Source organism: Streptopelia decaocto (assembly GCF_964273445.1).
Source record: "Streptopelia decaocto genome assembly, chromosome: 1".
NCBI lineage: Eukaryota > Metazoa > Chordata > Aves > Columbiformes > Columbidae > Streptopelia > Streptopelia decaocto.
The window spans coordinates 52,820,278-52,836,341 of NC_138663.1; the positions used below are offsets into that span (position 1 = coordinate 52,820,278).

A 16,064-nucleotide genomic window follows, 5' to 3' on the forward strand; every position below is an offset into this window, starting at 1 on the left:
AAAAAGATGTAGCCAATCTCAGTCCGGGGGCCTATTTTGGAAGTTCACCCTGTGGGTCAGGGCTCTGCTTTGAACGCAGGGCCCATGCACATGAACAAAAAGAAGAAAAAGCTCTTGCAAGTCCGCCAGCATTCTCTGCCCCCACTTCCCATATGGCCGTGCCTGGCTGTGCTAAGCAGCAGGCTGTGAGTAGGAGGCAGCTTGAGGCCGCTTGGCCAGCATGTGCTGCTCAATCAATTGTTCTTTCCCCCCCAAATGAATGGCAGCGGGCCAGATGGAATGTGCTTTGGGACAGAGCTGGCTCTTCAACATGGGAGGACCACTCTGAGCACTACATTTATTTCTGTTTGAGAAATTTGTCATACTATGTAATTAGGACTACATCTATTTAACAGTGAAAATTAACCTGAACACAGGCAGACATGATTTATTGGGCGCCGTATGGATATATGGGAAAAAAGTTGGCAAAGAACTGTTCTTTTGGCTCTTAAAAAGAAATAAGATCACCCTCTGGCCATCCTCTAAATAGGGCTTCATCAGGTACCTGATATTCTCATGCTTGAAGGTTATTTTGCTATTTATATTTATTATTTCTAATTTTGTAAAGAATAAATGCCTTTGCTTACGAAGTAAACAATTAAATATTCCCAACAGGATATGAAATGTATATATCACTGATATGAACTGGTGTTCCTGTTGTATGTTATTCATACCCACTAACATCAGGCACTTAGTACACGAGTATAGCTCTCCATATAATCAGTAGATAAATGTCAATGTAGGTAAATGTCTCAAGAGTGTGATTCAGATCACTTAATTTAGGGAACAATTGCATACTTCCTAGACACTACTCATTAGGAACCTGCAGACTCTGATCTTGAATAAAGCATTCAAAATTTGGTCTGTTAATCAAGAGAATGCAAGAAAGAAACATCCTTGACTATGGAAGCTTCCAGTGGCATGACCTTCAATGTAGAAAATGAGGCATGTAAGAAAATGAGTAGGATCTATATATTCATATCATCCTAAGAGTACAATAGGTTACAAAAAAAGTAAATTAATTATTTTACAGGAAAAAATATTATTTAAAAAGGAGGAAAAAGAAACTCAGGAGACATGCAGAGAAAGCTCTTATGTCTTCTTAGGAGTGACTGAGAGGAGGAGACAGAATGGAAATAATCCCAGCCTTGTGGCTCACAGCTGTTGCTTCCATATTTTCAGGGTTCTGAAGTCTAGTATAAATCTAAGTTACAAAAGAGTTTTGCAGAAAATTCTGCAGAACACAAACACTAGTCTATAACATCATACCTTCATAAACATGTCATGTTTTTTGCATTTTTCAGGAAGTTTTATGTACCCTGCATGTTGCTTTCTGAGGCATGTGAAAAAGTAGGATACCTGGTCAAGCCTCGGCTTGAATTAATGTACAAATGGGACACAGTCAATCCATTTTGACTGCCACAGTATAGTTAGTGGGCTTGTTTTCTAAGAAAGGCTTGTCCTCACTGTTTCTGACTACTTTTCTGCATTATAATAGCTTTGCAGCACATACTGTCTTTTTGGGTGTGAACTGGGATGTCTCATGGCATTGTGGATAAGGTATGGTGACCATTAACATCAGTGTGGGCTGAAGTTGCCAACGAATGGGAATTGGCATGTTGAGACCAAGACAGGTGGCATTGTGGAATAAGTACATTCACTATTCTCTGGATATTCAACTGAGAAAACAATCACATGGGCAAAAATTGCAGAAGACCACTGCCAACAAGTCCTCAAAAAGATCCTCTTGGATTATTTTTGGCACTAAAGGCTTGGGTTCCTTTGAAAGAAATCCAGGCTCTCTAGATGTCAGTGTAGATTTTACTGACTTCATTTTGGCTATTGATTTCATGGTCCCAGGTCAACACACACTGCTTTGAAATATTTGGGGGCACCTAACATTAAAAAGCTTGTTCGTTCAGTATTTTGTCTGCATGAAGGCAAGGGTGTTTATTATTCAACAGTTAAAATCATAAAGCGAAATAGTCTAAGAAAGCCATATAATGTTGAAGTGCGGTTAGGTGCAATTGCAGTCTTAGTATCATATTACTGTATAATGCCCTGATATTTTACTGCTATTAATACATGAACATTAATCAGAATATTCTGATTAAGTTACTAGATAATCCTGATGTAAAAGGAAGGCCTACATAAAGGAAAAACAAACATACAGAGAAGTCAGGTGGCTGACTGAAGGCCACAGTAAGTCATTTGCAGAGCCAAGAATATTTTCCTCATACTCCAGGGTGTAGTACATATATCTGATCCCAAATCTCCTGTTTCACCTAAGAGACACATTCACTGAAAGCCAAAAATCTTTCACTAGTGACAGTGTTTCAGCCTGATGCAATGAGAAAAGACGGAGCTGTTAAATCTCTTTCTGCACAAATGCTTTGTGACCTAATAAAATGTTCAGACCACCACAACAGTATTTCTCCAAGCAATAGGGCTAAATTTTCGTAATTTTTCAGTGCTGCTGCTCATGACTGGAATGATTACGTCTATACCTTTCCTCAGCCCACAGGCTGAGCTTAAGCAAGAATTTTGTTGTACCAATGCATTAAATTCAGACCCAGTATATCAGCAGCTATTATAGTGTCTCTGGACCTGGGTGTTTGGGGGCTTTTTTTCCCCCTAAACCAAAAAGTAGTGAGAGCCACCAAGGGCATGGCAGAGAATGGAAAGTTATCAAGATGAAAACTGTAATGGGAAGATCATATAAAAACAACGGTGCTAGTTGTCATTCAGTTGCACGAACAGAAACCTGGAGTAGGACCACTTAAAAGAGTTTGGTATGGAGCATTAAGAACTTTAAGTGTAGGCACTGCAGTGAGATGATATGAGAGCCCACAGCAAGCTTCATGAGGTACCAAAAAGTTTAGCAACACTTAGGAAGTAAGACATTAAAAATACATACTGCTTTCATCTGCTTTTGATATGGTGACATTTATACAAAAAGGAAATAAAATTAGCAAGTTGTTTTGATGTGCCTATCAATTTTAAACTTGAGCTTTCTAGTACAGTTTGACTTAATGCTTTAACTACAGAAAGAATGACAACGGCTTTTCTTTTGCCCTCCTCCAGCCTCCCCCCTAAATATATACTCAACCAAAAAAATAGCCAATCAATTTAGTTCAGCCTCTTGATGTGTGTATCAAAGCTACTACATATAAATCTCAGCTGAGGAGCCAGAGCTGTCAGAAAACCATATGTATCAGAGCTTTAGACTAGGTGCGTCCAAATAGCAAAATAAACCTACCGCAAGTGACAATCCAGAACAGTCATGAGACACAACATAGACAAGGAGGACATAGAAGGAAGAAATAAAAATTAAAACATCCACACACAAACGTTAGTAAAAACCATGGAGAAATGACCTTTTACAGTAGCATGTTCATTAATGGTTTGCCTCGCCTAGAAAGAATCTAATCCTCCCAGTGGCCATTGGCAGAGTTGTATACTCTACTTGAAAAAGCAAGCATTGCCTGCAATGAAACTGGGTTTCAAGACCAAAAACCTGAGCTTATTTTCAACTTCTCTCCCACTTTACCTCAACTATATTTGCTCATCATCACTCTTATTTCATAAAGTTTCTCATTTGAAATATCATACTAGAAGTTGTGTTCAGGAAAGTGGACATTTTTGAAGCACAAATCTTCTAACAGAGACCAAAATTTCATTCCACTTTCTGTAATATCTAACTATCATGTGTGAGTATGGATCTGACCGCATCTCTATGTCAAAAGGATCTTTTAACTATGTCAAGCTACGTGTCTCTGTAATGATGTGGCACAGATGTGCAGGTCAGCGTGAGTACATGTAGAAATTCTCTTTGACAAACAAAACCAGACTAAGATGGAAATTATATTTCCAGAAGCTGATACTTTCAATTTACCAAATGCTACTCCCTTTCAAGTTTTGTGTGCCTAGGGAACTAGGATCTTGCAAGATGCCAAGTGCCTATCAACTGCTATTATGCACTTTCAACTAAGGCAGCAGGTAATTAGCACTTGCAGGTTCAAGCCTAACAATGAATGAACTAAGCTCTTTGGGATTTTTTGACAACATTTCAGATCTTTGGTATTGTGTGTTGCCCTTTATAATGGCATTAGATTTACATCTTGATCTTCAATTATTATTATTTTTTTAACATTAAAATATGCTTCTTTTGAAGAGCTAAAAGGCATTTTTCCACCTTTGTACTTCATGCCAGAGCCCCTAAAGTGATTCAACTCTCTTAACTGAAATACTCTGCACTTAGCATTGTGTTGAGTTCAGCTTGGTATATTAAAACTTTCACTGATAATTCAAGAATAAACTGTCAGAATAAACAATCAATCACACTGAAAAAAAATAAAAGACAGCTAAGATTTCATAAATTAGGAATTTCAGAATGCCTAGGACTTATGCACTGTATATTATCTGACTGATAGGTATAAGTTTAAGGGGCTAATTTAAGTAGCATCTTTTGAAATCCCAGTGAAGAGGAAGCTTGACTGGAGTTGGTGATTCATCCACTTACTAAAGGTCTAACATTTACATTTCTCAACTAAGAATCTACCCTTCTTACATTTAACTGTGCAAAACAAGATATATTGATTAAAACCCCAAATACTTGGGAAAAAGTATGTTTAAATAGCTATACAGAATATTTAGATTGGAATCATCTTACAATATCTATCTGTGCAAATTTCAAAGTTTGAGTTCTCTTTATAGACAAGAGCCGCATGATTCAGCTCCTTATCAAATTTTCCTATCACAAAAATAGAAATAAAATTCAATATTAATTATATAATGCAATTTTGCATTTAATAGATCTATTTTCCAAGAATCCATGGTCATTTATCCAGGTCCTAATGAATATAATTAAAAACACTTAATAATAAATTGTAAATACAACAATGGCCTTACACGATATGGAACAAATTCCACATAAATATCATTCAACAAATTGCACATTTTTTGTCCTACAACAAAGTATTAGGTTTGTTATCATTGGTAGAACATAACAACCATTTCAAGGAATTTTTCCACAAGCATAATCAAACAGTTCTTCAAAACTATTATAGGTTCAATGGGAGGAAGTTGGCTAACAATAGCCCTGGGTAAACCAAAAATTGATGATCTGATTTTCCATACATTGCTGAGGGGGAAATATATCACAATTATTTAATATTAATAGCCCAGAACAAAGTCTATCGATCAAATAAAGGGAATCTAAGAATGACAAATCAAAGTGCTTAAAGAAAACGGGTTTGCTTCACATTCATCATATGGAGAAAACTAAATCAGCATAAATTATTTTTTGAGGGAGTATTCAAAATTCCTGCTCTGTTTTTTTTTTTTTAATTGTAATTGTGTTTTTTTTTGTTTTTAATTTTCCTAACCTTGGAATAGTCACATCTACATTAGTGATTTTGTGCACTGCTGAGGTTGTTTTCAGGTGTGAACTTGTCTTTGTGTTGGTGTCATGCCCTCCAGTACACCAGTGTGGCACATGAAGAACCAAGGCTGAAGCTGCATACCAGGGCACTATCTAAAGTGCTTTCCTTGCAATGTGGATGCAAGGGTCTCCACACATTGACTCTTTGTGCCTGTGCAGGACTCTGTTAGTTGCGGTAAGGCAATCTGGGATGGCTATAGAGAAATCTGCTTTGCACTGCCTACTAGCAAGTAGACACTTGAGTATACCTAGGATGGACAACTGGTGTGAACTTCCTTAGCTGTAAGTATGCAATGTGTACTTATGGTCTGAGAACCAAACCAGATTGGGTCAGATCAAGCCTCACTCTTTCCTTCGTTACTCAAATGATGACAGTCTGTACAGTGGTCACTATAAAATGTTGATACATACAGCTTGAAAGTAATGAATTTTGCCAAGGCTTCTTTTACTGGCATAATGGATAGACTAGAAATGTTAATTACTGTCTAATGAGTCAAGATTTTGGCAGTGGCTGCTTCAGTTCAGTAGCATGAACGGGAATAAAACAACTGGATCTGTCCTCTTGTCTGATAATGGAAAGTGAAAACAGCTCTGATAGCTCTGTACCTTTGAAGCACATCCATTATTTTCCTCTCCTTATCTGAGCTTTTTTCAGACTCTACTTGGTGATTCAGTTGCTCCCAGTCATCAGACTTGTAAGGCTTCCTCATCCACTCTCCTGATTTTGCTCTTCCCCCATCACGTCTTACGTGCCTGGAGAAGCATGCTAACTTGTTCAAGGACCCTTAAGACTGGCTGATGAGCCACTTTGATGGTTTCTCCGTCACTGTACAGTGGCATCTCACCAGTTGTTCTGGACTGACCATGGGCCTCTTAGCTACTGTGCTCTAGGCTTTTTTCTTGGATTGTGTTCTCAACCAGCTGCCCATAGCCCTCAGGCACACAGCTCTGGCTTGTACTTCTAACCAACCTGCCTTCAGCCCAGCTTTCTTCATATACTAGATTCCAACACGTGGAAGGAACTGCTTATTCCTGACCATGCTTTTAGCCTCTCTCTCTTTTGTCTGGATAAACACTCCTGGACTACTCTGGCTCAACCTTACTGGGGTCTTGGGAGCACAGACTTGACGACACAATATCTTAAGAGTTACCGGCTCCTACTGAAGAGGCTTCACAAAGCAATTCTCTAAATCTCTTCAGCACTTTCTGTTTTAAAAAATATAGCCCTTTTTATTCTTAGCCTAGGAAATATGGCAACGGAGTGAGGACACATGGATACTTCAGATTTATTTCCCCATTGTTCTGCTTATTCTCAACGGTTTGCTTCAGGAAAGACAATACTAAAACCCTGTTAAAATAAAAGAAAACAGCTTAATTTTCTTTCAGGAACATATTAGTCAAGTCTATGCCCCCGAGGATTAGGTCCTGCAACCTTCTGCTTCTCTTGTGTGAAGCAGATCCAAAGGACAAGTTTTTCTGCCCTTACAAAAATGATGCTACTCAAAGGGCATTATGCTAATCTTTTCCTCCAATTTACTCAGCTGACTTACAGCTAGAAGTATGGGCTGTTATCTTTAATCTCCTCCTCTCTAGTACAAAATGAATTTTCCCAACATAGTGTTGAATGCCCCTGTACTCTTCCTTTTCGATTGTTTATACGATTCTCATTTTTTCTTCTATCCTGCTGTTTCTTTCTCTGCTGAACAACTTCTTTTGTGTAAAAAGAGATTTAGAGCTCAGAGCTACTTTTGTTTATCATGTAAGCTCAGAAATACTGCTAGAAAGATATACAAACACCATACTAGCTCCTGATGAAAGTTTTGAAAGAGGACAGTGAAAACTGCACACGTTTGCTTCATTTTTGGGACAACCAAGATACTCTCTAGAAACTTGCCCCTTCCAGATGAGTTGTCATATGCTTGCTCATTTTTATAGCAGAGCAGGGAAACTGGAAACTGTTTGACTGCTTTATCAGTGACACCACACCCAGATAAATCTTTTGTTATACCACTGAGAAGATGCTGCCATCTTCTCTTCACAGAGCCACTGAGGCAACAAGCAGAACTTTATGTAGAAACATCAAACAGTAACCTTCAAATGCAACTCATTTGTTCAAGAAAAGTTCAAGAAAAGGAGAGATACTTTACCTGGTCTTTCATGGTTTTCCCTAAATCTTTAACATCTTTCATGTTAATAGCATTCTTCCCTCCCTTCTCCTTTCCCTTCTTCTTGTTCTTCTTTTTGAACAAGCATTTCTTACAGAGACAAAAGCAGCAGGTAAGGATTAATAAGACTGCAACTATGGCTATGGCTATTAAGGCCCAAGGTGGCACTGGAAGAGAAAAAGAAACACACACAAAAAGAAGGTGGAAAACTGTTAGTAGGGTTAAATTTAGAAACAAGCACATTTCTCTCACAGCTAAGCCTTTTTCAACGAAAATGCCTTACAGAAATACCTGAAATCCTTTCTAAAATATCCTGTCATCGTTTGCATATTTTCCCAACTGAGCATTTGCACACACAACACCAATTTAACACATCCATCTATTTACATGCCTGGTGACATATATCAAACTCACTTGAAGCTATTTTGCTTAATCAACTGTCTGAAAACAATATGTCCAAAATATATACACCATGCAAATCTGTAAAATGCTCAGCACATTTAGGCAATTACTTGCTTCTTTCTTTATTCATCTCCTCAACCCACCTGGCATTGTGGCTGAATCGGGTGGAACTGACAGGGAATCTCCCTTTTCTGGAAGGGCATCCGATCGAAGCAGTCAGTTCTAATGAACAGCCCTTCTCCTCTGCCCACTGCTGTACTTGACAGACTCGCAGACTCCTTGTGACAGAGGCAGGTCAAGGTCACCAGTAAAGACTGACCAAAGGACTGTCTAATCCAAGGGCATTTGCCCTATTTGTCATCATGCCCTAACGTTAGCAAAGTTTCAGTACATAGCTATATTCTCATCTACGCTTTCCTATAAGGAAAAGAGTTATCTTTCATTTATTCATTCAGTCCAGGATGCTGGACATGGCTGAAGCATGAATAAATAACACAGAACACTTGATATGATAAAATAGTCTTGTTAAAGATGAGATTTTTTGGGGAAAAAAAGGAATTAAGATGGCACTTAAACACAAGTACTCCAGAAGCGAGTTATCTTCATACAAATCAGCTTTAATGACCACTGATTCCCATACTTCACCAGAACACCTGAGAAAACTTTAAATCCTTTAAACTGTCATTTTCCTAAAAATCTTGAAACACACTCAGTATATATCAGGTCTGCAAGATACTCTCTCAGCGCATTACCTAAAGGCCTCTAATACGATACGGACCAAAACCAAAGAGTGAATCAGATTTGACATGTTGACGTCAGTGAATCACTAAAGGGAATGGACAGTATAAATAGAGAAAATTAATTGCTTAAAGGAGCTAGGCAGAGTGCAAAGCATGGTCACAGGAACTTTGACTACAAATTGCCAGTTCAGGGAGAGGACAGAGCACCTACACCTTCCTTTCTCTAATGACATTTTTTTCTAACTTTTATTCAAATGTCCTTGGTGACAGATACAAAAATAATGCAGGAGAATAGTCAAACAATACTTTCTCTAATACTTTTGTGCCTCCAAATGTTCACTAAATGCAGCTGCTATAAAAGGGAAGCTGTACCATATGTAGAACAAATGAGAACTGATTACTAAAAAAAGGAATGTTAAAAGATAAACAGTGAATAGATTAACAGCTGTTTATGGGATGCATTTTATGGAGTCAGCAGCAGCAATCCTGCAGTAAAAGTTGCATTAGATCTGCACTTATCACAACTTAAAATCTGTATTTCATGCATTAATGATTTAGTTTTTTCTTCAAATCTGGTGTGGTAACACTCTGAAGCACAACTAACTCTCCTACACTTTTCTTTATCCTACACTCACCAGTGTAAAACCAATGCCTTTCAGAGGCAATGTGTGCTCTTCTCAAACTCTAAACTTCACATGTGTACTTAGGCTGTCAGACACTTAGCATCTGAAATTGTATTTACATAACACTATACTTTATAGCTGAGCTAATCTACAGGAGTTAAGTCAATATGAAATGAATGCTGTGCCCAAATTTATCAGCTATTTCTTTAGCTGCCTTGTCAGCAGTGCTTGAAGCACGATGCCGGCAAGTATGGGGAGCAGCAAGAATATGGGATAGAGTTCTGCCAGCAGGATGGCACCGTGGGAGGAAAGAGAGGAGGGACACATCAAACACGGGTAAGCTTGAGGAACTGAGGAGACAGGGAATGTGGGCATTAATAGGATATAAACATATGCATCCTACAGATAAAAGAGCATGTGTAGGAAGTGAAGTCAGGTGTCTTTGTGCTGCAACTGTTGTGTAAAGTGGTATTCTGGCACTGCTGCCTCGGTTCTCTGGAGCATGAACAACGTAGGGTGCCTTGGGGAGCATGTGAAACACTTCCAGATACCTCAGCTTCTCTTTTATAATGCATTATCAGCTCTCATCTGTTTGTAATTTCATTTCACCCAATAGCTCTTGTGATGCAATTAAATGATCATCAAATTAATATCTGGGGCACCGAGAATTATGTACAATTCCTTATTTATCTTTTCAAAGAAAATACAATTCATTTTGTTATTAAAATAAGCATAAGCAATAAAGTAAAAAAAAAATTGGGATAACCCAAAATCTGGACATTTCCAAAACAACTTCAACATTTAAGTCTGAAAAAGCAGAAAGGAATGGATTTTTTTTTCTTCTTTTCCCAGTAAAAGTGTTCTATGTCTGTCAAGGAGATGGCTTATCGGAACATTGCCACTGACAGAGATTGCCCAGTCAGTGGATGTACATGTTAGATTTAAGACAAGTGAAACATACAGTTACCACTGGCTTTGAAACAATGATTGTTTCCTTTCAAAGGCATTATCTAAATAACCTTAAATGTTAACAATTTTACATAATACACAGGAGGTTTTCCCAATTACTGAAGACTTTGAGGGTTTTCATATCTGCACTCCCCAATTCATGATGCTGCCAGAAGAGCTTGAAAAAGATGAGTTTTAAAAAATTAGTTCTCTATAAATTCATCTCAAGATGGACAGACCAGATTGAAATGACTGAAGTCACGAGTCACTTTGGAAGATTCAGGTCTATGGCCTTTAATTTTTCAGCCTTTGCTAACTGTAAATAATACCTAGAAAAAACCTTACTGGCAGTATATGAATTTGCTTGTTTTTGCACAGTGGCTCACTTTGGAGACTCATATTGGTTAATTCCATTTGGACTTTACCCACACTTACGAAAGATTTTCAAATAATTTCTTTTTTTTTTGGTCTTTTAATGGACAACAAAGGAAATCTACAGTTTGAAGACTACTTCCATCTATATTAAACCAATTTGATCAGGTTCACTAGCACAATTTGAAACCTCACGAGGTCTTTGGACACAATCCATTGAAGAAAAGACCTCTGTGGCAGACAAAGCACAGTGGGTGACATGAAAAACACAGATCCTGACCAAGTGACCAAGGTGTCAGGGAGCCAGAAGTTTCTTGTACAACTTGTCTTACCCAGTGTCTGCACAAGGGGGTGCTTTGAAACAAGCAATACTTACCCATGCGATCAAGGAAAAGCTATTGGCTTAAGGATAATTAATATACGTGTAAACTTTCTGGTATTTCAGTGCTATTTTCTTTGTTCTGCTCCTGTTGGCAAATACAGAATACTTATTTTGGAGAAGCTGTCATGAATTGCTATGTGATTTGATGATTCTACAAGGCTCTTAAAGACAAATCTATAGGAGGAGATCTGCTGACTAGCACAGTTAGTAAATAAGGTCTTGAATTAGTCTTATTGATCCAATCTAAACAGGGTATGCTCCACAACTTTACTCAGAAATGCAGGAATGAAGCCTATCTGTAAAAAGAGAGTGTAGAGAAAATGAAATGCATGGCTTACTCCTGAGCAATAGCAGTGCACTGAAAAGAGTAAGCTGTAGATGGTATTGATAATTGAGGCATTTTGGGTACTGATTTTGCATCCTTCACTCATGCTGAACATCAGTCAGACCTGGATGCAGCTAAAGGAGTTGTGAGCTCTCTCATCCCTCTCTGTTGCTTCCTTCCACGAACACCAGCCAGGGTTGTGTGCATATTCTGGGCCATTTGATGCACTTGTAGCATTTCACAAATACAGCAGCTGTGATGCACTTACATTATGATTTTTGTTTGGGCTTAGGAGTGTATTTATAACGCATATCTCCAGACCATACCCACATACCCTGCTTGGACTCATGTTATGCAGCGGTCTGGGAGGGCACAATGGACCAAATGTGAATATACGCTCCCACGGCTCACCTAATAGAGCTCCAGCTGCAAAAGGCACTTGACTTGGCTCACAGGAGCAAACCTAAATTAAAGCATTACCTCCACAAAGTTTGCAGTATGGGGCTGGGTCCTCAGGACTGACTGCTTCACTCCACTGATTTGCTACTACAGTGCTGCACTAAATGCAGCTTGTGTCTCAACCTGTCATTAAATCTTGTTCCAGTGAATACACTACATTGAAAGGAAAGGATACTGAGTTATTCAATTTAAGAGCTACAAATTATGCCCTTTATGTAAAGATATCCTTACTTGGCCTTACACAAAATGCTTGGAGAGTTACAGGCCCCGAGTCTAAAACTGTCGTTCCCATTAGATGATCTAAAATTATCAAATGCCCCAGAGGATGTTTGACTCCAGAGGAAAGACAGTAAGAGGGATGTCACAAAACATGTAACAGCATCAAAGTGCTACAGTCTGTAAAAGAGAATAAAATCCCTCATCCTAATAATTTTCTTCCCTTTCTGTATGCAATGTCAGAAGAAACTTTATTAACTTAGAAGCCAAAGAGAAGGAAGGTCAAGGAAGAACTGAAGAGAGGAGATGAATTAAAAAGTGAAGACTTCCATATCAAAAATGTTGTCTACTGACAACTCCCAATTAAGCAATTAAGCAGCCCCATTTAAACTGTGACAGCAAAGGACTATCAGATGATGGCAACTTCCATATTATTCTGTGAAGGAGGCCCATGGCATGTCGGAATTGATAAATATTAATAACCTACATTTCAGAGGGTCATGATACTTAAGAGGAAGCTGCAACTGCTGAATACAACTTCACTTGTATGTGAAGTGCACTGCATTAATCTAAAGCTCTGGTAGCCTAAACATAAGAGGACTGGCAGTTTTCATTTACCAAGCCATAGTTTTATCTTAGCTTTTTGCACTTACAGCTTCTAGGCAGGAAGCAAACTCCATATATAGCCATATACAGACTTTCTGTATAGAAATTCCCCAGGGGCCACATTCTGGGTATCAATGTGACTTTCATTAGAAGTTACTTAAAGAAAATGTACTGAAAGCAAGGAGCCAGGTAACAGATACCACTGTTTACAGCAGAAGGAATACAAAGGTGATCAATACAAAGAAAAGGAAATGCTAATACATGGTAAAATTGCTTTTAAAAGAAGAAGATAAAACCTGCAAATACATACATACAAATACTGATAATTTAAATAATAGCCTTCAGGCTTATACAGCTGTATTTCCACCCCAAACACTCTTACATATGATCTCTTGCTTCAATAGTATGTTTGTAAAATATTATTTTCACTTTCTTACATTTATCATGGTTTTTCTACGTGGTTCAAGTTAATGATGTTACATTTGACCTGCCACAAGAAGAAACCATTAATAAATATATTAACAAATACTCTCACAGTAACATTTCCATCCTTCTTTATTTCTTGAGCATGTGTGCAGTTGCATAAGACTACATCAACGAATAGTTTATGGAAGTTACTAAAGCTTTGGCTGAGCTAAGATATATGTGTTTTGACAGTGAAAACTCCTCACATGCAAAAGTCTATGAAAGCACACTGATCAGATGGGCTTCACTCATTGAATATACTCCTGACTATAGCTTCTTTGTTAGACATTATCATGCAAAATTATGCAAACTTTGTATGACTGAACATTCCAGTCTTTGCAAATAAACTGACATTGATTTTAGCTGTAATTCTAGATATGGCTACAAATTTAGTCGAGGTACTTGGGCTGCCTGAGAATCTGATGTATCTACTGTATGCTCCCAGAGCTGAAAGTCAAAATGCATAAAATGACTAAAATATTTACCCGACGGCGAACCCCCACCTACTATTGGAATTTGCACGTCAGTTATGTTTATTATTGCTGGTATTAATTCACCTTTCGGGGCATGAGACAGGTTCTCTGTCATGGTAAACCACATCTACTCAACAGCATATCTTCTTTCTGCAGAGCAGAACTATTTCTGTCTCTTGTTGGCTCTCTCTCCTTTCCACATGTTTTGCTCCCTCTCTCTGCCAGCTCCTCACTGTTCAGTGTCATCAGCTCCTCTACCCCTCATCTCTTGAGATTCATGGAGCAGAAATCAAGGCAGGGGAGTTTCTAGGTGAGAAGGGACAGTGATGCAGCCACAGTGAGGAAGAGAAGTTGAATGTCATGTTTCAACTGTATAAATGCTAAAAAGAAAATCGCTCCTCTGTTAACCTGCCCGTTCCACCCTGAATCAAAATTAAACAGAATATGAACCAAAGAGAGTTAGCACAGATCTCCCCTTTGACAGCCGCGTCACCGCCAGTCAGGGCTGCTCTGTTGGGCTTTTTTCAGCTCACCACCATTGCACAGCCTCCTTGGTGGCCACATGGCTCCAAGTGAAGGTCCCTCCTGTGGTCTCTGGTGCCTGGCTGCTCTTCCAAGCAGTGCTGTGCTTCTGTGGGGCTGCCAGCTCTGCTCTCACAGCTCCCAGCCCTCCTGCCTCCCAACTCCTCCAGCAAACACAGCCATTTCTTCCATTGCCCTCCATGAAAGAATGTTATTCCCCCACTTGGCACACAACAGCCCAGAGGCAGGAGCAGCCGCCCAGCTCCCTGCTGCACAGCGTGTGGCCTGTGACAGACCACAATGCCGGCCAGCATGACAAATAAAACAGCCTCCCCTGTCCAGCGAAACCTCTAGGTCACTTACTACAGAAAACAGAGTAGGGAAAGGAAAGACTTTGGTGGAAGATGCTTTCTAATCAAGTACATAATATTTTTAGACTGATGCTTCCTATCCATTCATCTATCTGCTGCCATAAAGCTTTTAAAATAAAATGAATGAATTCAGGCTCTGATAATTGCCAGAGAAAGCACTGGGTACACAGAGCAGCTGGGGAAGGTGAAGGAAGATGAAGTTTCCAACTAGACCTGGAAGCCAGCAGGTTTGCTGAAGGCTTTCTGAAAACTGTATGTACCAGCATCAGCTGAGGCCAAATACTTTCCTGAGAAGGGATAAAACAACTCATGGGTCTAATGTTCAACTCTGACAAACAAATCTGTAGAAGCTTGAGACGACTGCTTTCCATCATGTGGACAACTGTATTTTGTGCTTAAAACACATTTCACTTTTTCTGTGACATATACAATATGTTGCACTTCAAAATTCGATTGATAGTCTGAAGAAAAAAAAAACCAAAAAACTACAGTAAAAAAAAAAGTCATGCGACTCCCTCTGACTTGGAACTGGAATTTTCAAAGGTACAAATTACTGTAGTCGGATCAATGCTGGGACTCAGAAATAAAGAGAATAAAACTCAAAAGTAATGAAATTGATGGGAAAAAATTAATTATGCCTATGTATACTGGATTTTCTTAGCTGATTTTATTCATTACATGCAACGAATGCTGGTTTAGTTTTATCTTCCTTCCCAGTTTTTGAACATTTGGGAATATTATTTGTGTCACATTTTCAAGGTTTGCCCTGCATACATGAAGGCCAGGGTTGCATTTCAATCTTCAAAACAAGAGTCACATTTCTTACGTACAAGAACCAGTTATGCATAGTACATTTTGAATGTTATAAGCTTCAAAACTAGATGAAAAATTCCAGTTTCAAGGAAGGAAAAGGTAATTTGGTACATTTTGTTATAAAACATTATGCAAGGGCAAAGACCTTTAAAAATTGAGCTAATTTGTGATTTCTGACAAGCTGAACTTATAGAAACAATATCTGTTTGTAAGCCAATGGTCTGTTAACATATACACAGGATGCTATTACATGATGTCTTAGGGTTTAAAGGAGAAGAGCTACTATTAAAAGAATTAACACCATTGGAGTAATACACTAAGTTCCCACTGAAAGTAATAACCAGCTTTACTCCTTACTGAGAGTTAATATTCATTTAGGAAGTCTCAAATAAAAATGGCTCATATATAGCACTTTTCATCAGTAGATCACAAAGTGTTTTACAAAGGAGGCAGGTAATAATATGTAAACTGCAGAGATGCAGACATCAATACATACGGAACAAAATGACCTTGGTTAGCATCATATAGAAGATACTGTGGGAGCATTGGTCTACATTACTGGCTGGTGTGGAGCACAGGGAACAACAGGGGCTTTATTTGCTGTGAGCATGTTCCCAGGACTGAAAATCCCTGCTATGTCTTTGCCAGCAGCAAAGTTCACATCAGCTGCAGGTTCTAGGCATGTACCTGCAAGTGTAGG

General features: G+C 38.7%; 1 protein-coding gene across 1 annotated transcript in view; it reads right to left on the reverse strand.

Annotated features, from left to right (window-relative positions):
* Positions 1 to 16,064, reverse strand: part of SYT1 (synaptotagmin 1) — a 360,262-nt gene that overhangs the window by 86,164 nt on the left and 258,034 nt on the right. The window contains exon 5 of the mRNA XM_082062019.1: positions 7,630 to 7,814. Coding sequence (XP_081918145.1) covers positions 7,630 to 7,814 — 185 coding nt within the window. The remainder of the gene's footprint in view (positions 1 to 7,629; positions 7,815 to 16,064) is intronic.